Below are 22,486 nucleotides of genomic sequence, written 5' to 3'. Positions count from 1 at the left end.
ATTCTTCGCACCATTTGGCGTGCCAGAGGAGCTCTCGAGCGAGGGTGGCCCAGAATTCATAACATCGACCACACAGAACTTTCTCCGCTCCTGGAATGTTAGGCACCGTGTGTCGTCGGCAGGCTTCCCCCAATCTAACGGGAGAGCCGCAGTAGCAGTAAAAGCAGCCAAGAGACTATTGATGTCTAATACCTGCCCCACAGGCAGCTTAGACCACGACCGTTTTCTGCGAGCGATCCTGCAGCTCAGCTCCACAACACTCCTGACCTTGACTGCAACCTGTCGTCTGTCGGACGCCCCCTTCGGGACTCACTATCTTTTGTCAACCGCCTGGAAAAATTCTCGAACCCACATATCCGACTACTTTGGCGCGAGGCATGGACAGTCAAGGAAGAGGCTCTACTTACCAGGATATCCCGAACCACCGCCACTGGCGACTGGGTGTTCCTACAGAACCAACGAGGTCCCCATCCCCACAAGTGGGACAGGTCAGGGCTGGTCGTGGAATCCACAAGGAATGACCAATACGGGGTGACAGTAGACGGATCAGGACGAATGACGCTGCGGAACCGTCACTTCTTGAGGGCGTACACGCCAATTGCCAATGAACAACAACCAATAATAGCGTCGCCACCTCCCAGAGGCACGGTGGCACCCGAGCTCGGTCAGGAAGCACCAGCACCCTGCGAAGACAGCGCGGACAACCTCTTTCCCAGCCGACCACCAGAGCAGAACCACCCTCTGGTCTAACACCCATAGCTGACCCCCCGCCCGACAGGGTGGAGCCTGAAGCGCCAATGCCAGAACCACCTTCACCGCCTAGGTCACCTTCGCATGGCCGCCCTAACCGCGCAAGGCGACCACCGAAACTCTACGAACCCGAGACTGGCAAATGGGTGGAACATTGAGTCCAGCACCCGACAACAGGTTCCTGGACTGGGGGAAATGAAGAGACGCTACCTGGCCGCAAGGGCCTAGGAACTATACAGACCGCTGGCCGGCTCAAGCAAGCCCGCCATTTTGTCTTACGTTTGTCTTACGTTCGATGTCTTATATTCATAGCTACGTTGGATCAGAACTCTACTTACCGCTTTATTATTGTAAGTTAGCCTGTACTACACCTGTATATCATTACTACATATATGTATCATCTTATTTAAGCTTGTAGGCCTTTGTCTTAGTATCGTTCTGTTGTTATTTGTACTCTTTCATCGATGTACGATTAGTAAACCGTGTCCAGCGACGAGGAGCGTATTTCTTCAGATGCCAAGGATTTTTCGGTTAAACATTTGAACACATATGAAGTAATATTACCATCACGTTTACCGGCATTTCCAGAATTATGTTTTCTTAACAATCGACTAGGACAGTGTCTAGGTTCAGTTCCGTTCGGAAGGCTGTTTAAAACTGGTTAGAAATCAGCGATCTAGCGACAGAGGAGGAAAAGAGGAGAAACTAATGACCTTCACCAGAAGCTCATGACCTTGAAGCGTTTAACTCTGGTTCAGAGCTGGGGTCACAAGTTTTTTGCGTTTAAAAATTTCCATATTTGGATGTAACGTCGCTCGCGCGTTTTCCCGGCTAGCAGCTTCGATCTTATTTTTTCAATACACTTGGGCATAAAATTGGTGTCCTAAAATCCCCAGGTTTGTTCCAAGTAAAAGAGCTGCAAGTTACACACTTCAAAGTCAGGTGCTTCTGCCTTTACTTACTCACTGTCTCTATGATGAGAAACACGAAAATTTGGTTTAGTCGATAAAGGTCGAATTGCCACCGTGAAACGATAGAATGACTGACTTATCACGCGTTGGTCCTTCATCAGAGCGAATTGAGAAATGGTTGGCTGAGGTTTATATAGGAAGTGGGGGAGAGCTCTGCCAATGGTACAGACATGGTGAGGACAAAGCACGAAAAAATTGGATGAAAGCGCTCATTGATTCCAGTGGGGATTGAGAGAGCCACGTTAATGAAAAACATTGTTCTATGTTGTAGAAGGGCTAACGCTCACAATTTTAGTCATTTTCACCTGGCAATCCGGCCTTTAATAAGTCGCTTGATAAAACCAGATTTTTGTCATGAAGTGTGGCTCTGTCAACTCACTTTCGGAAAGAGGCATCTTTGAATCTGAACCAGTTTTCATTTCCCTCACTTTATTTCCCTTATTTTAACATAATCTACTGGTTTAAGTTTCAATTTATATGCCAAGTACCACTATAATTGGTAAAAGCCTCCTTTAGTTTGAGAACTACATAACTGGTAAATTATAAAGCAATGACTTTTTTCTTGTTATAGATGGCAGTGTTAAACCACCGTGCCAGGCATGCATTGTTCCACTATTTAGCTGATGCACTTTTAATATCATTGATGATTTTGTGGTAAAGTGTTGGGGCTTGCATTCCCCAGATAAAATCAACATGGTTCCATCCTGGGATTTCCTCGTGTGACATGTTTGGTAGTTGAGAGGCCAGATACGCCACATCTATGGGGTCAGCTAGCCAGTCGTTCGATCCGGAGTAAAGAGCCACTGGAAGGTCCACTTCTTGCAGATTGTAAGTGGGTGGGTCACGCTACATGCGAACGACAACAAGACAAAAGGCATAAGCCATTGAAAGCCTTTAGGTCGTGGTATTCTTTAAACAAGGTTGTAGGGTCCAAGGATTTAATTGCAATATAATTTAATTTAAATACTTCGATCATCATAAAGCCCTGATTTTGCAAGTGCAATATTTAAACTAATAGCAAAAACATTCAGATTACAGATACCGGTATTTCATTCCCAAACTGGTATAAGTAACTGAAAGCCGATCAAATGTCGCCTGTGTGGACAAAACGATACGTCCAATCAGGGACCGCAATCATGTTTTTTCACCGGAGAGCAGTATCAAGGCGATGACTGGCAGCGTTTTACCTTTCAAACCGTTAGAAAAAATGACACAAATTTGCTGCCCGGACTGTTTTCAAAGACGGATTTCTTTGAAAAGATGAGTGACAAATGATTTGTCGCTTATGAAACTTCAGTAGAGGAGTATGTTGAAAGAGGAGAGAACAGAAACACGGGAGCAAAAACTAAGCAAGCCGTACAACTTTTCGAAGAATTTTGAGAAAGGAGAAGATTTTCATCACTCTGAAGATTTTGAACCCTCAAGTTTACTATGTCTCGTCTCCACCATTAAAAGGCATTTGAAGAAAAAACAAAAAGAGGAGAAAAAAGCAGGCAGTGGAACACGTATAATGCTTCTGTGGCGCTGACCGACGAGGAAATCAACCTACTATACGAAAATAATTTGGTTGGAGTTTCCTCTGCAAAATTATTGTTAAGTATTGTTTGGCTTAACAATAACATCAAGAGTCCATCACAAAAGAGTAAGATTGTCCCCACCAGCGTCCGAAAAGTGTTTATTTTTACACCAAGTTTTGCGGAAAAATAAAGAATAGACCAAAGGAGCTAACTCAATGTTGTACCCAATTCAAATCTCACGGGGTTAAGGTTTTTTGTATATTATATTTTCAATATAATGTAGCATTCACCGTTAAATTACGGAAATTCCTGGAAAAAAAAACGTTTTATTCCCAAAGGGTTTGAATTGGGTGCAACATTGAGTTAGCCAATGGGCTCTTTTTTTTTTCCTCAAAACTTGGTTTAAAATAGACACTTTTCTGACGTTGGTGGGGACTAGGCCAATTTGAGTTAAGGCCATGTTACACGAGGCAATTTCTCTTGCACCTCGCATCGCAACGATGACGAATAAAAAACCTATCAAGTTGCAGAGGGTATGTTACACGTTGGCAACTTCTTTCGCAACTTGCAACGCGTGCAATAACAAACAAGATGGCGGACGCGCTAAGTCGCCGAAAGATGAGCTCTGATTGGCCCATTCTGACAAAATTGCGTTGCGAGTTGCAGAGGGGATGTCACACGCAAGCAACTTGTCTCGCAACGTTGCGAAAAGTAGAGGGTCGTTCTACTTTTCTCGCAACTCGCAACGCAACAATTACAGTTGCAAAATGAGGTGTTACACGTAAATTTTTTCTCGCAACTTGCAACGCAACGTTTGTTGCGATGCGAGTTGCAAGAAAAATTGCCTCGTGTAATTAACATATGGCCTTTAATCTGACTCTTGGGTGATGGACTCTTGGTAACATTCATTTTGGAATGCGTGGTTGTTAACTTGTCAGGAGCACATGCGGAGATTTTTACTGGGATGATGTCAAACTTTCTTAGAACGGTAACGAATATTTAATGCACACTGAAAGACAAACAAAAACGAGGTCTGGTGTTGACGCCTCCAACGTCCGAAAGGTTTCGCCAAAAATGTTTTCAGCTAGCAATGAACGCGACATACGAACGGATAATATGTTGACTGACGATACACCATTTTACTCTGGGACTGAAACTACACGACACAGGGTAGCTCCCAAAAACACTGGCGCAAGGCTGCACCAATGGAAACGATGGTTTTGAAAGCATACATCAACAATGAGCGACTGACGAGCCGTGATGCTCGTAAACATATGATTGAAAACCTTAACGATACAGCGTAACAATATTCCGCCAACACATATCATGCAGTTATGCGGGCACTGAAACGTGCAAAGCATAACAAACTGCAGTGGCTTGAACCTAAATCGGCAAAGAAATACGTCAGGCATCTTGAACAGAACGTCTCAAACACATCGCCTTGTAAATCGTTATTGTCATGATCTTGACATCAAATTATGAGCCCTCACACATCTTCAAACATTTACTAAGCTCAGAACGTTGTCGTCAATCTTGCTCTGCGGATTGTCTCGAAATCCTTGATTCCGCCCCTACTAAATTTCAACTTAAATACAAGGAGGCTATGCATATAAATTGGGAAAAGCCTAATTTAAACCAACAAGTTCATCACGTCAACCTGACACTTACGCTTTAGGCGCTAACTCACTCTAATATGTATTTCTTGTCACTTAATTATATTTAATAGACCTTTTGCAACTAACGATCACATGGTACAAAATCCGCCATGCTGGAGGGCAAGCTCATTATTATTCCCCCACTGGGACATTAAAACAAAGACAAGTCAAGGTTGACTGGTTCAAATCTCTTTGTTTTAATGTCCCAGTGGGAGAAATGTAAATGAGCTTGCCCTCCAACATGGCGGATTTTGTACCATGTGATCGTTAGGTGCAAAAGGCCTATTATGCATGTTTCTCCTAGTTGTTATATAGTCCTACGGTTTTTCAAATATTCTGTAACTGACGATAATGTTTGTAACATCGAAACATGTCTTCCAAATTAAAAATGTCGTAACTTTCTTAAAGGTATATAACGATTTGCTTTCTGCTGTCTCGACCATATGACAACTGGTATTTCAACTAGCGGAACTGCCGTCGCAAGCCCGAGCAAAACCCCGATGAATTTTTTTCCAGGGAGATGTAACAAGTTGAGGCCAACTTAAGACCTCTGTCAAGTCACTCACTACCTCGCCAACCATTCAAACGGGGATGTCCATCGCTGAAACAGCTGAAACCACCGACAATAAACGGAAGAGAATCCGAAGTGATGATACCGCAACAAGATTTCCGCACAGGTCCCTACTTCATTATGCATACGGTCCTTTGCTCCAGGAAACAATAGCGATAACAATATACGTCCTTTGGGACTGTAGCGCTTTGTTTATTCTTCTTAGCGGTTTTTTTTCTTAGTCTACATGTACTTCAAAAAATCGGTAGAATTTCTGACTGAAATACGGAAAATCGAATTTTTTCAACTTAATTTTTGCCCTTTTCTTGGAATTTTAGCCATTTGTCAATTTTAAAATAAGCGAAAGAAGTGTAGTTTTAAGAAATCTTTGTACAAATACGGTTCAGATTCTGCAGAAATTGAATTTCTACCTTCTTCTTGCTCTTAAAATTGTCCTTTGTCAAATCACCAAAGCACTGCAAAGTGAAGGTTTGTTTTCTTTCCTGTATAATGCACGGCTCTTTCCGCCGAATCACGAACGGTGCATAGAGAGGGCTCTTTATCGCACATTGTACAAATCAGCGATATGCTCAATGATGTTTCCGAATGGATCACTTTTGTTTTGCTGACGCCACAACCACTCCTGTGGGTAGCTTTCAAACAGATCCACGGATGTTCCTGTACGAGGCATACTTTGTTTTACTCCCCACCATGTATTTTCAATGCTCTGCGTGTGGGCACGCGTGTCTGGGTCGACGAAGTTTAGGCGATGGTTAACTGTGAGATGATGATAGCCCTCGTCTTGTAGGCAATCGTAAGCTTTCCACATGTCGCTCATTATGCGTGCTCCAGGCAATATTTGAGCGCTGATAATTAAGTGGCAAGAGTGTCTCTTTATCCCTGCGCTCTACCGGAACAAGGAAGCAGGCCTTGGTTTCGCGGCAAATGCCACCAAAGACCCACTGTCCTTCGATGTAGCGACCTTTGTGATACTTCATCTTTCTAAACTTGGACTCATCAATCTCAACAGTTGTGCCAGGACCGCCTATTGGCCTCGCATGTTGTTTCATTATTCTGTCTGCACAAACCTCCCGGCAATAGTTATACCAATCTATCACCGTTTCTGTCGAGGTGGTTTCTTCATCTAACGCGGTTTCGTGCACTGCTTGTGTTGTGGTGAATTTATGCGCCCAAGCGTAAGTTAGGGCTAATATTTTTTCAAGGGAAAGCTTACTACCAAAAAACCATGACTTCTGGCGGATTGAAGCTTGTCCATTGCAGTTTTTTTTAAAGCATCGCCAAACAAATCCATCTCCCGATGCAGTTCGTCTTTGCCATTTGAGTGCGTTTCCGCACTCAGGTTTAGGGCATTTCATTGACGACGAGAGTAGATTATGCTCTTTGCACCACTCTATGCACCGCTCGTGATCGGCTAGAAGTCGTGAGAGTTTCCATAAGTTTAAATTCATATCTTGAGCCGCGGCCATTCTGGATTACTAATAAAAAGGGAACTTTTACAATCATCACAGTTTGATCAAAGAGAGGGGTTAACGTCGACTCAAAGATTTTATACTGCAATAACTCGTGCATAAAAAATAAGCCTAAAGCCTAAAGAGTGTCTTCAGTTCTCATTAGGGTTACGGTTAGTATTATTAAGGGGTGAAGTTGTTTCAAAATAAGCAAAATCAGTGCATTTGTTGGTGGTACGGAGTTGAAGGCAGACTGCTGGAGACAAAAAGGACAGAAAAAGCCGAGCGGGATCTGGAATAGAAAGACAGGACAAAGGAATCGAAAGAGGAAAGCAGGGAGGAAAAGAAACAAACACGGTGTGAGCAAAAAGGGCAAAGAAAAGAGAGAGGGAGAAAAATAGAGAGGGAGGGAGCTAGAGAGAGAGAATGAGATCCACTTTTAATCATCCCGTAAGTACAAATTAGCCATCTATATATTCGAAACCCTTGGGTACACGTATTGTTCTTTAAAACAATGGTGCGAATGCATGATTAATTTGTCCTGCATGCATAATGAAGTAGGGACCTGTGCGGAAATCATTCCGATTCCGCCTCGGATTAAACTTTGCAAGTAATAATTTACATTCTGTGCAAGAGATTGTCACTTGAATCTGTATGATAACAAATTTTCATTAAACACGAGCTGAGCTCCTTAGCTAAGAAAATTTGGTAAACCTTCCATCCGAGAAATTTGAGAAATTTAATTTGAGAAATTTAAGCGAAGAAAGCCTCGAGAGAAGCCGAGGAAGGAGAAGAAGAGAGAATTTTAATGGAGAACACCGTTAAAAGCTGAGAGACCGTGAAAGCAGTTTACAACTCAGTGTACAACTGTTAGTTTTCAGGTGGTGTTTTCTTTCCTAAATGCATGCCTCGCTGCTTCACATCATTGTAAAACTCGATTAAAAAAACGAAGGAGGCCTGAAGAAGTTTGTAATTCCGTGTTGACAGAGATTCTGGTATATTTCAACAAGCACACATCACGTCGCCATTCAAGCTTACAGCAGATATCATTGGCGAGCCTTTTTGTCATCACTGTCTATTTTGTCATACAGATGATAACCGAACTCTCGACGCCATATAAATTTGTATAGGATTGCAGTACGTTTGTCTGCAACAGATGCACTTGTAAGCAATGTTTACGACAGTTTTGGTCCTTTTAGGCGAGATAAGAATTTGAAAACCGGTTTGATAAGCTGTAACCTGCGATTTTCGGCAAAATCCGCAAGAGCGATTGAGTTATAACAATCGTTTATCTTGTTTGTCACGCCGTTTTGTGGCCGGCTATGGTTGCTTATTTTGAACTGTGGCGACTGTCCACACTAAATTAAATAACTTTCGATTTATAGGCTTTTTGTGTGAAATGGATTTTCAGTCGTTAGCTGCTTTGTTTGACTCTGAAATTGCAGTCGAGTAAGCGATTTTTGCTGTTGTTCCAAACTGAAGAGAGAGAGGCCGTGTTTTCCCGAGCGGTTTTTCAGGTCGCTTAGCGAGTGACAACCGAAAATTCCGTGAACACAGTTTCTTTCTCAACTCACTTAAAGTTAAGTGATTCTGCAAATTTCAATACAATTCTTACTAAATTTAAGCCACCAAACCAGGTAGTTTAAGCGAGTTGGCAATTACTTTCTGCCAATGAGGAGTCGCTTGCTGTTATTCAAATCGGAAATACCACAGGCGTGCTGGTTTTATTATTTTTATTGTTGTATTGGCACGTGCTTGGCTAAAGCTATGTATTTAATGTAATAGGCCATGAAAAGTGTGTCTGTATGGTATTGACCTTTTTGTTTTCCCATTTCAGACCACGTGATGTTCACAAGCAAGAGAATTCTCATTTGGTTTCTTCATAAGTTACTCGCACATAAGCACGTGCATAAGAAGACATTTGAAAGAAACTTTTCTCCAGAGTAAAATCACGTGGTTTAAAACGTACAAACAAAACTTGACCAACTCGTGCGTGACTACCGTACGCGAGACACACTTTCCATGAAGTATTCTCTACTCATTTGGCAGTTTTAATAAAACTGTTATCCTTGACGGAGCTTTCATGGCGAAGGCGGGGTCAAGATGCCATTCTCCTTACTATTCATCCCGTTCGTATTTGTTAATCGTACCTGTCCATAGCGTTCAAAGTTACCTTCTTCACCATAATCGTACATTTGGAATTGTTTGGAATGGAACAACTGTTAAAAAGATTAATAGAATGTCGATTTTTGTAGTGAAATCACACCAGGGCCCGTTTCTCCAAAGTCCCGAAAACTTTTCTGGCCCGAAAAGCCATTTGTGAAATTTCCAATCCGCGGCTTGTCGTGGAAAGCCGATCTTTTATCATGTTTTCAAGGTAACAAAAACAAAAATGACTGTGAACTTTGACGACTTAATAAATCCTCTCCGTTCTTGAGATACAAAGGGATTTGTGACATCCGAAAGTGGCCCGTAAAGTTTCAGGACAGTTTCGAGAAACTGGCCCCAGCATTGAATCGCATCAGAGTAACAGCATTTGCCAGAGCTTTCATAACTCCAGACTTTATTTCACATATTTACCTGTAGCCAGTGGATTACGTCCTTAACTGATGTGTCTGAGGGGGTATGTGCGTAATACACTGGGAGTCGAGTCTGTTGCGAATAGAAAAGATATGAAAATGGTCGAAAACGTGGATACAGTTCATATTCATATTGACATTCTCATTATTAACCAGACTGACAGAACGTTATCGGGCACGAAATCTTCACCAATATAAGTCAATGCCAGCGATTGCCAGGAGTCATTATCTACATCCATCATCATCAGCAGCAGCAGCATCATCGTCATTGTCGTCAACATCATGTACTAAATTCAACTGACAAATTAAAAACTCTCTGCTGCCGTTGAAGATGTAGCGTAAATTAAAAAGGCAGTTTATATTTGATTTTAATACCAGAAAATTCTTACTTTATCAGGTCCAATTTACTTTTAATTTACTTGAGTAAAAATAACAAACGTTATAAACATAACGAGATAACGCATGTTGTAAAACTTTTTATGAACTTGACGTTTCGTATGCTCCAACATACATCTTCAGAAGTAACGGTTACCTAAAGTACAATTGAATTTAAACATGAAGACTAAAACCAAATAAGGAAAGTAATGACAATGAAAATATATACTTCCAAAACGTCTCAACACCAAAGTATAATGGCCTTGAGCGGATTGTTTATCTCAGTGGACGGGACCCGCGTAAAAGTATCCTCCGATTTCTCTTCTTACCTTGAGATCACATAATAGTCACAAATTGCGACTATCAAATCGGCTGTCAACAACGAGATCACTTACATATTCCTAAAACAAGACCTCTTGAGGCAAAATAGTCTTTTCACTTACCGTGTTTAAACCATCAATATCAGAACCACACACCATGAAAATCGTGCCAGTACAGAATGCTTCACCGATTACATTTGTGCATACGTGTAGGGCAAACTCATTCATCATCGCATTGTAACCACGTGGGAGCACGCCACGTTTACCTAAGAAATCGTGCGTAATCTTTGAAAAGTTAAACGAAAAAAGGTTAGACATTGTGTAAAGTATTGCATCTATATCTATCTAGCTATCTATCATCCTCTGACCTTCTCGGCATAACTTGTCGAGTACCACAAGGTGCCATCTTTTATTCTTTATGTATATTACGGATTTGTCAAATTGTCTTCAGTTTTGCGGGTGACACTACCCTAATGATCACGCACATATTTCTTTATAAATATTTTCCCCTTAGTCTGTCACGTGGTCTTCCGTGGAATGAGGAGATACTGACATCGAATCCTTCTTGGGCTACCTTCTCTGAAAAGTCCTTTTACCAGACAAAGAAATCTTATACAATACAGTCTTACTTATTTGACCACTCCCCATTTTAGGGCTTTTCATGATCAAGGCCAATGAAACATAATCAAGGAAACGACAGAACAGAACAACAACTACTGTTAAGAATCCCAACTGGCCGTAGGCAAAGCAGTTGGCTATTTACAAGTGCGGCCGATATGTTGAACCAGTGACTACCAGGAACAAATTCAACGAGTGGTCAGAACGGGTCTTAAACCCGGGAACTCCGGATCTCAAGGCAAGCGCCCTAACCACTGGGCCCGCACTGCCCCCTATAAACAATCGCAGTGCCTCTTACGCATGGGGAGGATAATCATCGCAACCTCCCTTCCCCCCCCCCCCCCCCCTTCCTTCCGAAAAAAAAAAAAAAAGGAAAGGAAAAGAAAAGAAAAAGAAGAGTCAGGGCTTAGACCTTTTCATTTGCAAACTGAGTAAGGACACAAATTAATAAGGTGGAAGATTTTTCAAACGTTTTAGGATTGTTACCTTTATTGATGCTGAAGTCAAACCTAACAAATTCATCGGAGTCTCTACATGCCCAATTCTGGCCACTGGTGCGAGAGCGAAAAATTTCTTCACCTTTCCTGCCAACTCTTTATTCGTGGAGAACTCGGCGAAACCAATTGTAGTTCCTTGGGAATGACCAACGTAGTATAACGAGGTTTGTGATGTCGTTTGCAACACAAAATTCAACATGGCAGGAAGGTCGTATTTGGACATCTTGTCAAAGCTGCAACAACAAAGCATTCACATCCCTCATGTAACAGTCGTGTCAAATTTGACTTCATTTATATAGTTTTCAGGAACTTTGACGGATGCATATTTAAAGTGTGGATGGGACGTCAAAGAAAAACGCCCCTTAAAATCCTGGAGGTCTATTGCAAACAGGGGGATTTGTGTGACGAAGCTATTTCAGGTTACTTTGTGTCAATGTTTTTCCCGAAATGACCATCTAGAAGGTCTTTGAAACCTGTGTTTCGTTTATGTATGTATACACAATGCAGCATTATTTTTCACAAGGCGGGTGACTATAAATGACGAGAATTGTGACAACTACGACAAAAACGAAGCATTTCGTTCTGTGCCCCGAAAACAAGCGCACATCGTCTTGACGCTTGTTAACTGCTCGCTTTGCTCAGCAATCTCCTATCGGTCAGCTTTGAAAACACCCAGATCCAGACGTCGTTTATCTGTCATCACTGAAATGTGAAACAAGTGTCGCATGAAGTCAGATCTTTAAAAAATATCTTCTAAGAGCTCTGTTCATGAGGAATGTTTTACGATTTGAGTGTAGATTTTGATTCACCTGGACTTTGTCGTAGGGTTCTGTGTTACGTGGCAAGATTTTTTTCGGAAACAGCGTGCCATCACTCCTTTTACTCAGGTGATATTTATCGCTGAAGCAGACGAGAAATTCTTAGATATAGCCGACTGGCAGGCTTTTAAGAAATCAGTGAGGGTACAAAGCTCATAACGTAAAATATCAAACGTACCGAAGCACTCCTTAAAATATCCCAGGCTGCGTGATAACTGCTTAGTACGAACTGGACCTTGAACAAACCGGTCACGAATAAATAAGTGGCACCGCATCTAACGGAGAAAGAAAGAAGAAAGAAGAAGAAGAAAGCGGCAGAATGGTTGAAAAGACACCTTATGGACTGCCCTGTGTGGGTTACTAAACAAGCAAGGCTGATCCTAGCTGAGAGTACCGAAAGCGAAGACGGAGAATATTCCGATAGCAGAAGTGGTATCTCAGAGACTAAGGAGGAGACTTGAAAGGAAAGGAAAAGACGGCTTTGCAATCGATGGTGTTGGACATCACAACTGCTAAAAAGCTGGATACAAGTGATGTCATGAAAGAATCGATTTCAAGAGATGCCACAGGTTGTCGAAGAGGGGACCGATTTGACATCTTCAATCGTTCTTGTTCTTTTGGGAGACCCCTTGGGCAAATTGCGTCGCCATAACCTTCAAAACAGACTGCTCCATCACATGCTCAAGGGACAAAAATAAAATCAGGGCTATGTAAGGAGAAGGAAGGATTACGTTTTGCACTTTTTATTTGAACAGACTTAACTGATTAGAGTGTAATGTGAAGAAGTGCTAAGTATCTACCCCATATGAACCATGTGAGCGTTAGCCCAAGTGATGGAAATGGGCCCACACAAGGACAGACAAAAACTCTGACCAGGGTGGGAATTGAACCCACGACCTTCGGGTTAAATCACCGCTACTCTACCGACTGAGCTACAAGGTCAGACGGGAGCAGGCCGTGGGAACTGACGATGTTTAAGTCACGGCAATGAACATGTACAAGGACAAGGACGTTGTAGCTCAGTCGGTAGAGCAGCGGTGATCTAACCCGAAGGTCGTGGATTCAATTCCCAACCTGGTCAGAGTTTTTCTCTGTCCGTGTGTGTGCCCATCTCCATCAGCAGGGCTAACGCTCACATGGTTCATATGGGGTAGATACTTAGCACTTCACATTACACTCTAATCAGTTAAGTCTATGTAAGAAGAGTTTGTTGGGACTACGGTGCCAGTCAAGAATGACACCGAGACATCGGTGTCACCAAGACATAGTAGAGTCAGAACCCAAATTGCGGAGTTGCTTGCGATGGAAATAACGCAGTGACGCCCACGCCAATTCTCACAGAGGTGGACAGACACATCGCCAAAAAAGAAAACCAGAGGGAAAAAGGCTACGCGATAAATGCCGTCAGGTATTCGCAGGAGACCTCAGATATGTGAAGATCCACCGTAGATGGCTCCACTAGAGCCCGATAGAGGTCGTGCTCGATCTCCTACAGGATAAGTTGAAAACCAACCACAAGAACCGTAACAACAAGTACTTAAGAACCCTTATCTCAGAAACGACGAAACTGCGATGGAATGTCTTCTTCCCCTCGTAGCACCAGGCCTTGAAATCCGCAGACGCCGATTCACGAGAACAACACAGCAAGAACACAAAGGGAAATCATCCATAAAGACGATGAAGTCGACATCTTTTTCGACCGATTCCTTGCTGGGAAATCAGCCACTCACCTTTCGAAAGAACGCGCCTTGTCACAAAACAGAGCAGTACATCGACCTTATGAAAGAGACGGGCTGGTCAAGACATGCGTCGAGCAAACCCTAACCCAGACTTTAACACATACTATAAATTATGAAACGCTTGAGTTATCTGACTGGTTTAAAGCAAATAAGTTATCTCTAAATGTTAAGAAATCGAACTATGTAATCTTCAAACCAAGGCAAAGAAGAGAAGAATTGAAATTAAGGGTCACAAGATGAGCCGCGTTAAGGAAGTTACTTTTCTTGGTGTTATTTTGTATGAAAACCTTTCATGGAAACCACATATTTAACATATTGCTGGCAAACGTTCTAAATCTGTTGGTATAATTGGTAGATCAGATCCTTGTCTCACTAAGCTTGCCTTGAAAACTTTGTGTTATTCGTTAGTTTACCCTTATTTTCAATATTGTATCATAGTTTGGGGTTCAACAAACCCTACTAACCTTAATAGTCTTATTTTGTTACAAAAGCGTATTGTTATAATTGTTAGTGAGAAGCCTTTTGATGCACAAAGTGATCCATTATTTGGAGATTTCAAATTCCTTAAGATATTTATTCTTTGCACCTAGGTAAAATTATGTACTCTTATAATAACAATAATATGTTACCTCCTCCCTCTTTTAGCAATTTTTTGTACGTACGAATCAGGTTCATAGTTATAATACTCGTGGTTCTAACGGATTCTATATCCCATTTTGCCGTACTAATATAAGGAAATTTTCCATCATTTACTGAGGCCCAGTCTTCTTCAATAAGTTCAATATGTTCTGACATTCGAAATGCTCTTCCATTACATTCTTTTCAATCTAAGATTAAAAACTATCTTTTGTCATGTTATTACTCTGATTCTCATGTCTTCTCCTTCTTGTTCTTGTTACTAGAGTAAAATAAGGAAAACATCGTATCATGTTTAATGGTAATTTAATTAAGAAGTCTATGTAATCCATCAATCCATGTAAGCTCTTTCTGCTGTTTTGTATTCTTTTTTGTAACGAGGGGTCTAGGTCCTATAAGCCCCATGGTTTCTTCTGGGCTCCCTTGCCATAATGATATTTCTTTTTAAATACTTTTGTCCTTTGGCCATTTCAATTTCAACAGGAAAAGAAAACAAACAGCGGTTACAAACATTTCCATTTTATACTTTTATACTTGCAACATACGAAACGTCAAGTATAAAATGAAAATGTTTGTAACCGCTGTTTGTTTTCTTATATTTCTTTTTATGCTGTACTTCGTAATGTATCGTGGCTAAATAAACTTAACTGAACTGAACTGAACTGAAATGACTTGGAACAATAATTTAGAACGATTGCTTCCACATTAGGCATCAAGGCTCACGATTTGGAACTCGTAACAGTAAGTCCTATATTAACAAGCAAAAATACTTTAGATCACAGAACTCATCAATTCTGATTTCACAACATACGGTCATTAATAGTCCCTGGGTTATTGCCCATCCCACATATTCCAAACCGAATGTGTCCTTAGTATAGGTAATGGCATGGGCGCAAGGGCAATTAAGGTTTAATTGCATAAATAACAAAATTATTTATAGGGAATCCCGTTCAACGCCGCGACAAATGACAATCCACTTAACACGCTTACATTCGGTTAACGTTCAAGGCAATAAATCGCTGCTGTCAACAGAAATAGTGCTTAAATTTATTTCAAATGTGGACAAGAAGCAGATGAGGTAAAATGCTCTCCGTCATTTTGCCCAGTATGTGATAAGGACATAAACTTGGCCATGCATTTGCCTTAACTTGATGATACGATCTATTATTGTTTTTAGCGTTGACTTAATCAGCTGGCCCTTGAATTCATTGAAACTTTGCTTTTTTAGCTTGTCAGCCTGTAATTTAAAAAAAAATTATAAACAGGTCATCGTGTGACATCGTGTACTATAGAGTAATAAGTTGCACGTGGGAGGTTGCTAAGTACCAAAGAAGCGCAAGAGTCGCACTACGTGACAGCTGAGTGGACTCTAGCTTCTTGAGTGCTTAGCAAACCTCCTGAATGCAACTATAACTCGATAGTACATCTTGTGACAGTTTGAGACACCCTTTGTCTTCTTTGAACGCCTGCTAATTGACTCGTCGAGTTAGCTTTCATATAGACTTGAAAATCGCTTTGCAAGTGGCTAACGGCTGAAAACATGACATTTCCAAGTACTTTGTCACAAAGCTGCGAAGAAATTGCAGCATTTTAGTCGGTGCACTTGCCGGTAATTATTGCAGTTTGAGGAAAAAGGAATTTCTTCTCAAACCCACGCGTCAATGTTTTTGTCGTACCCCAAAGCAAATAGAAAGTGGGTAATTGACCAATAAGAGCGCGCGCATTACTTTTGTTGTGTCAGTTATAAAAGGTTTTGTCATAAGTCTAATAGACAAATATATCCTTACGCCTTTTAGCCTTGAACAATGCCAATGACTGTCACAATGTAAATGGGATTAGTGGTAACATTGGCAGTGGCAGTGATGATGATAATGACCTGAATACTAAAAAAAAACATATCAAATACCTAAAATCCCAAAAGGCATCTGAGTCCGTTGAGTAATAGATATTCTGAAGACCATAAGAATTTCCTCGCACATTGCCCATCCAAACATCAAATCCCGCATCAGCCAGAATGAAGCCAAAGCTTTCATTAGCCATGTTTATGACCCAGTTTGACGAGTCACACATCAAACCATGCTGTAGGAATATCACAGATTTCTGAGCGGTATACGAATTGGGATCATCATTTCTTCCTGCTGGTATTCTATGAATCTGGAGACGATAGCCGTCTTCCGTTTGAACGGTATGCTCCTCCACCGGGTACCCTTGATAACGAATCATTTGGGGCTGCAGAGAGGAAACAGATTCGTTTTATTTCATGAAGAAAGCTTCCATTTCATAACCAAATACAAAACTCGTTTTCCTAATTGTTTTTTGCCACTAGGGATCGAATTACCTAGAGCATTTCCGTACATTCATCCTATCCTGAGACCATTTTTACCTCAAACAGCTTTCACTCGAGGCATAGAGCTTAAGAGCCAATCAACACTCAATGTCTCAGTTTACGACACTTATGCATTCATTAAAGAAGAAAAAACAGAGAAAAGGAACGATTGTTTCGTCCTAATGATGAGTTCATGGTTACTTTAATAATGTTTTTCCTCATCCCCTAATATAAGTGTAGCCGCGGTTTTCAATTACCTCGCAAAACGCTGTGGTTTATAACACGTAGTACAATGGAAAACAGGCACTGTGATTGGCTGATTCTTGGTCACGTGCACCTGGTGAAATTCAAATGTATCCTGACCGGGGTACAATTCCGCAGTTGTTGTCTTCGTCGGATACAACAGCACGTGATCAGTGCGTGATTAAAAAGTGGCATGATCCTTGAACGGGTGCTCACGTCAACTCCCCTGTTACTATGTAGAATTTCGCATCTCATAGCCAGGAATCTGTAAACTTTAACGCCGGAGTATTTTCAGGTGCAAACGTTTCAATCAATGTTGACAATTCCAAATGATTTTGTATTCGTTATTAAGGTTATAAAAGCGTATTCTACCCTTTTCAGGTACTTTGAAACTGATTTGTAAATTACTCATTCAGCAGGAGTTATGTTTTCATAGTGCTGTCCTAGTTTATTTTGCTGCGATTGTTGAAGGGAAAGACAGAGTTCTTACGAAAGCAAGTTGCCGCCTTTGTATTTTAGGGTGTGCAAAGCATATGGATACTCTAAGGAACAACCGTAACAAGCTGTTTGAATCCTCTATCACGTATTTATTTCTTTATGGAAACGAAGTTTGGGGAGGGGCCTATCAAAGCAAGCACTTGGACCAAATTGACAACTTTTTTAAAGAAATCCTATTAAGTTTGGTTTTACATCTCATTTAATATCGATATCAGACATCGTTAGAAAGAGAGACAAATTGCTGTTTGAGGAGGTTTATGTTGATGGACACATCTTGCATGACCTTCTACCGCCTAAGAGGACACGCCTACCTCGTGAAAGAGAACATAACTATTTACTACCAAGAGTCCATACAGAGCGCTACAAACATGCTTTTGTAAATCGTTGTTTATTCCATGCATCACATTAATATATTGTTGTTGCTGAAAGAATGTTATTAATTATTGGACTTTTATCTCTTTTTTTTTTTTGCATTTGTAAAATTTCACGTTTGTTTAAATCTTTTAATAAGACCATTATAATAATAATAATAATAATAATAATAATTATTATTATTATTATTATTATTATTATTATTATCATTATTATTGTTAGAGCGGTTTTTAATTGAGTGTCGAAAGTAATTAGCGAATTGCTTTGGTATTGTATTACTTCACTCAGTCATTGGTTCAAAGTGCTAATGCCACTTTTTCAACCAACCAGAAGCTTAAACCAATCGTGGCTCGCGCGTGCACATTTTCCCGCGCTTTGTGTCGGCTACGTGTAATTACTTCGAGTTTTGATTGGTTTACTGAATTGTTTCCGTCCTTTTTGATTGGCCAATGTAATTACTGTGGATTTGGTTTTACGATACTCAATTGAAACTCGCTCTATTACAAAGAACATAATGTTTTGTCCCTCTGGCAACTAGATAGTTTTATTTTCCCTCGAGTCCTGATGTTCCCCTTCGTTTCACGAAACATTAGGACTCTCGGGAAATCAAAGCCAACTTTTTCCCTCGGGTCCATACATTAAGTGTATATTGTACTGACATGATGGCGTCAATGAAGTTTTCAGTGGAATGTACTTTGTGTCAGTCGGAGGATTCAGTATCCTAGTCAGGTATCATATCATAGATATGTTAGGTTTGTGTTTGCAAAATTCGGACAGTTCAGAGAACAAATCAGAATTCTCCTTTTCGTCTGGGACCAGTTTGTTATAAAGAAATACGAATAAGCTCATGTGCATGTTCCTTTCATGTTTCTACGAATTGAAGCTTTCCATAACTGAGGGCAGTTTAATAATTGACGTTCTATATTTTCCGCTGTTTCCGTGCTCACGGTAACAAACTTGTACGGATCATTCTACCGTGTGGTGCAATACCACAAAAACAAACAAAAAAATAAAGTGACAAAAAAGTAAAAGAAATGAAGACAAGATCATGTATCTACGAAGTGGAGTCTTCATTCATTTCTTCTCCTGCCGATAGTTGAAAAGTTTATTGAGGGCATTTTAACATTTGACATTTCATATTGTTGACTCTGACAAGAGAAGTACAGTTGATGAGATGCGAAACAAAACGCTCCTTTCCGTGATTCCTTGCCTACTAACGACTCCAGGGGAGATGAACTTTCACGGTTACATAAATAAGCATTTGGCGGTCTACAAATTGAATTTATTGTACTAGTTCATCTTTATTGACGACATTGTTCCAAAACAAACCCCTAGGGTAAGAACCTTCCGTTTTAAAATTTAACCTAAGCAGTTTCTGACATAAATGGTTATTAACAGAAATTTACACTATCTAGGTTCTTAAGTAGGTCCTTAGTTTCAGAAGAAAAAGTTACCCTATAGATAGCAGAATTTAGTGGTATTCGGCCTTCGTTCCCTATTTTAGTTGATTTCCAACATTGGTAGGTGGAGTGGTGAATGACCTTTGTCCTCAAAGAGAACTCTAAATACCAACTGATCTTATTTCCCAAAGTGCACACTCCCTTTTTCATTTTAGAAAATAAGAACCTGTTTCAAATTTTAGGGTCAACAAGTTAACTTGTTTAGAGGGGGTCTAACTGACATATTTTGGACTAATAGATTCTTAAAAAATAGGTTCTTACTCGCGGGGTTTTACTGTACATACTTATCTTATACTTATAATACTTTTCGGCAAAAAGTGGAAATGATCGTGTATCGATCGAACGAATCATCGTTCATACTTATAAGGGACACGGCGTGCAGGGTTCAGTGGTTAGGGCGTTGGGTTTGCATGCAGATTCAACTCTACCACGCGTTGTAAATAGCTGACTGGTTACCTCCTACCAGTTGGGGTTCTTAATCATGTTTCTCTTAAGCTTCATTCAGATTATTAAAACGTAGGATGCCTGTGAACTACAATAGCTTTATATTTCAGTGCACTTCCACTATAAACAAAGCATTTACATTTTGTTAAACAACGTTTTTGTGAGCGAAACCAAAGACCTCAACTTGCCATATTATCTTTCAGAAGGTAAACTCTGAAATATCTGGAATAGAGGCAGCCCTCTAGTTGCTTTTTTTTTTTGGCTGCTGTTCTAAGACACTTTTACGTTAACAAGGAGGGATTGTTCTATAAATTTTGCCCATACGTTTAAATTTATCGTATTAAACAAGCTCTCACAATTAGCACGCCTAACTCTGCATTGGAAAATTTAAGTCTCTAGATTAGGATTAAGCTGAGTTTATAAAAAAGGTCTTTTAATCTCCCTGTTCTTAATCTCACATATTTCAATCACTTGTTTTATCACCAACGCTCTCTTGCAGGTGATGTATTCGACTGCCTGTAAGAGTATCTACAATTTTTGGTAACCCACTGGATCACAGAGCATCCGGCTATAAAAAGAAGAGGTTTTCTTTATGACAGTGATGTTCTACGTATTTAAAAAGCTGCTAAAACTCCAAACTCACCACATCCATGTCCATTTCTGGATAACGGTTAGGAGGAAAGAAAAAGGCATCAGATACCAAAAGGACAGAGCATATTACAGCAACCGAAGCCAAATGCATATTTCAATGAATCCTTGGAAGGAAGGCAGTAGAAACTTTGGAACTCACTGAACTGAAGGGAAACCATATTATACCCGATTAAGTAGGCCTGATTCATTACGTCACGGCTCCACCCATCAATTGTCTCAGCCAATTACAAATCAGTTCTGAAATACACATCAATCAAATGTACTATACTGTTGTTAATTGATTATTTGATTAATTTTCTACTTATCACCAGCGACAGGTTGAAAATCACTTGAAAATAAAGGCGTGAGTCACGATTACTTCGAAACCTTGCCTTTTGTCGCTAATTTATTTTATTTCGTTGAATAACTGAAATAGACTACAAGTTAGAAAAAGAAGAGAAGTAAAAAACGCCAATGGTCACTGATGGTTGCGATGCCGTCATGCAAAGAGGAAATTCTGCTCTCAGTTAATGGAATAATAGTAATGATAATAACAACAATATTAAGAAATAACTCTTTATTGAAAATATATTCTATACAAAAGCTTGCAAATTTGGTTACATTTTAAGTATAATTGTACCCTGAAATTTTGTTAAAATTGGTTTTTAAAGAGACAAAAACGTGATAAAAATACTAATTAAATAATATCAATGATGATGATAATGATAATGATGATAATAGTGATTATTATTGTTATTATTATTATTATTATTACTATTATTATTATTATTATTATTATTATTATTATTATTAAAAGTTGATGGCGTGCAAAACAAAATGCTCTTTTTCACTATTCCTTGACTACTGACGACTCCGAGGAAATAAACTTTTATGGTTACATGATTTTAACACGAACTAGTAATAGTTGGTCACTACAGCTGCCCCTGCTAAGTATAGTTCTACGCAGAATTCAATGTGTCCTGACCTCAGCGGTACCAGTGCTGGTTCGATTTACTATGGTTCGATAAGTGAAAGGTTTATCATGAGAGCGCATTTTAACAGTTGACATTTTCTATTGTTGACAATATGCCGCACTCTGACAAGAGACTACCGTATGCACTGTTGATGGAGTGCAAAAACAAAATGCTCTTTTCCATTATTCCTTGACTACTAACGACTCCGAGGAAATGAACTTTCATGGTTACTTAATTTTAACACAAACTTTTTCTTTCTATTTTTTGTCCTTGTAAGATTAATTGCAATTACACATCTGTGACACTAAAATACTCAATGCAAGTTGATAATTGCTTCACTTGTATTGAGGGATGGCAACGTCAGGTTTCTTTCTACACTTCGAGACAATTAAGGGGTAGTTTTCGGGACCAAAAAGAGCTTACCACTGCTAGTAATAGTTGTTCATTACAGCTGCCCCCGCTAAGTATAGTTATACGCAGAATTCAATGTGTCCAGGACCCAGGGACTGGCCGCTTACAAATGGAGCAATGATGTTGAAGCGGGGAGAGAACGAATCACTTTATATTCTAATTCGTTCAAACTAATATCAATTATTTACCCCTTGAATACAGCTACAAACAACATGATTATTGGTTGGTTAAACACTCAGAACCAACAAACTCATTTTATTTGGCCATTCAAAACTCACCCATACCTAATACCTTGTTAATGATAGAAAATGGATCGTATTAGGTGTGTAACGACGGAAAACGTCATAAAACTAGCTTTCTCGAGACTTCTGGCTAATTTGTTGGAGGGATTCTAAAACGTACATATCCTTATTAATTAGCAGCATCCAATTTCCATCTGCCATGGAGCTTAAGTAGTCTTTTTCATGAGAAATAGAATGAGTGGTTTCGTTTTTTTTACAACAGTCGATATACCACCAGAGCGAAGGCTGTGGAGGCCGTAAAGATCTAGATCGCAATTTAAAGAAACTACTTCCCTGAAAATTTCTCGGCATCTGGTGTAAGATAACGGGCCACTCCTTGAGCTATGCCCTTT

At 40.1% G+C, this 22,486-nt stretch overlaps 1 protein-coding gene across 2 annotated transcripts; it reads right to left on the bottom strand.

The window, feature by feature from the left end:
• Positions 1-1,916: 1,916 nt before the first annotated feature.
• Positions 1,917-20,619, bottom strand: LOC137975983 (lysosomal acid lipase/cholesteryl ester hydrolase-like). Of its 2 annotated transcripts, XM_068823219.1 has the most exons (7): positions 20,481-20,619; positions 16,401-16,723; positions 11,291-11,534; positions 10,310-10,471; positions 9,493-9,564; positions 9,063-9,131; positions 1,917-2,567 (listed from the first exon to the last, which is right to left on the bottom strand). In XM_068823219.1, the coding sequence occupies exons 1-7, from the start codon at positions 20,577-20,579 to the stop codon at positions 2,334-2,336; spliced, it is 1,203 nt and encodes a 400-aa protein (XP_068679320.1). In that variant the 5' UTR covers positions 20,580-20,619; the 3' UTR covers positions 1,917-2,333. The 2 variants fall into 2 exon arrangements, with proteins under 2 accessions (XP_068679320.1, XP_068679321.1); XM_068823220.1 differs by lacking the exon at positions 9,063-9,131.
• Positions 20,620-22,486: the final 1,867 nt, after the last annotated feature.

Source organism: Montipora foliosa, chromosome 11, assembly GCF_036669935.1.
Source record: "Montipora foliosa isolate CH-2021 chromosome 11, ASM3666993v2, whole genome shotgun sequence".
Lineage (NCBI taxonomy): Eukaryota > Metazoa > Cnidaria > Anthozoa > Scleractinia > Acroporidae > Montipora > Montipora foliosa.
This window is presented reverse-complemented; position numbering and strand designations above follow the sequence as displayed.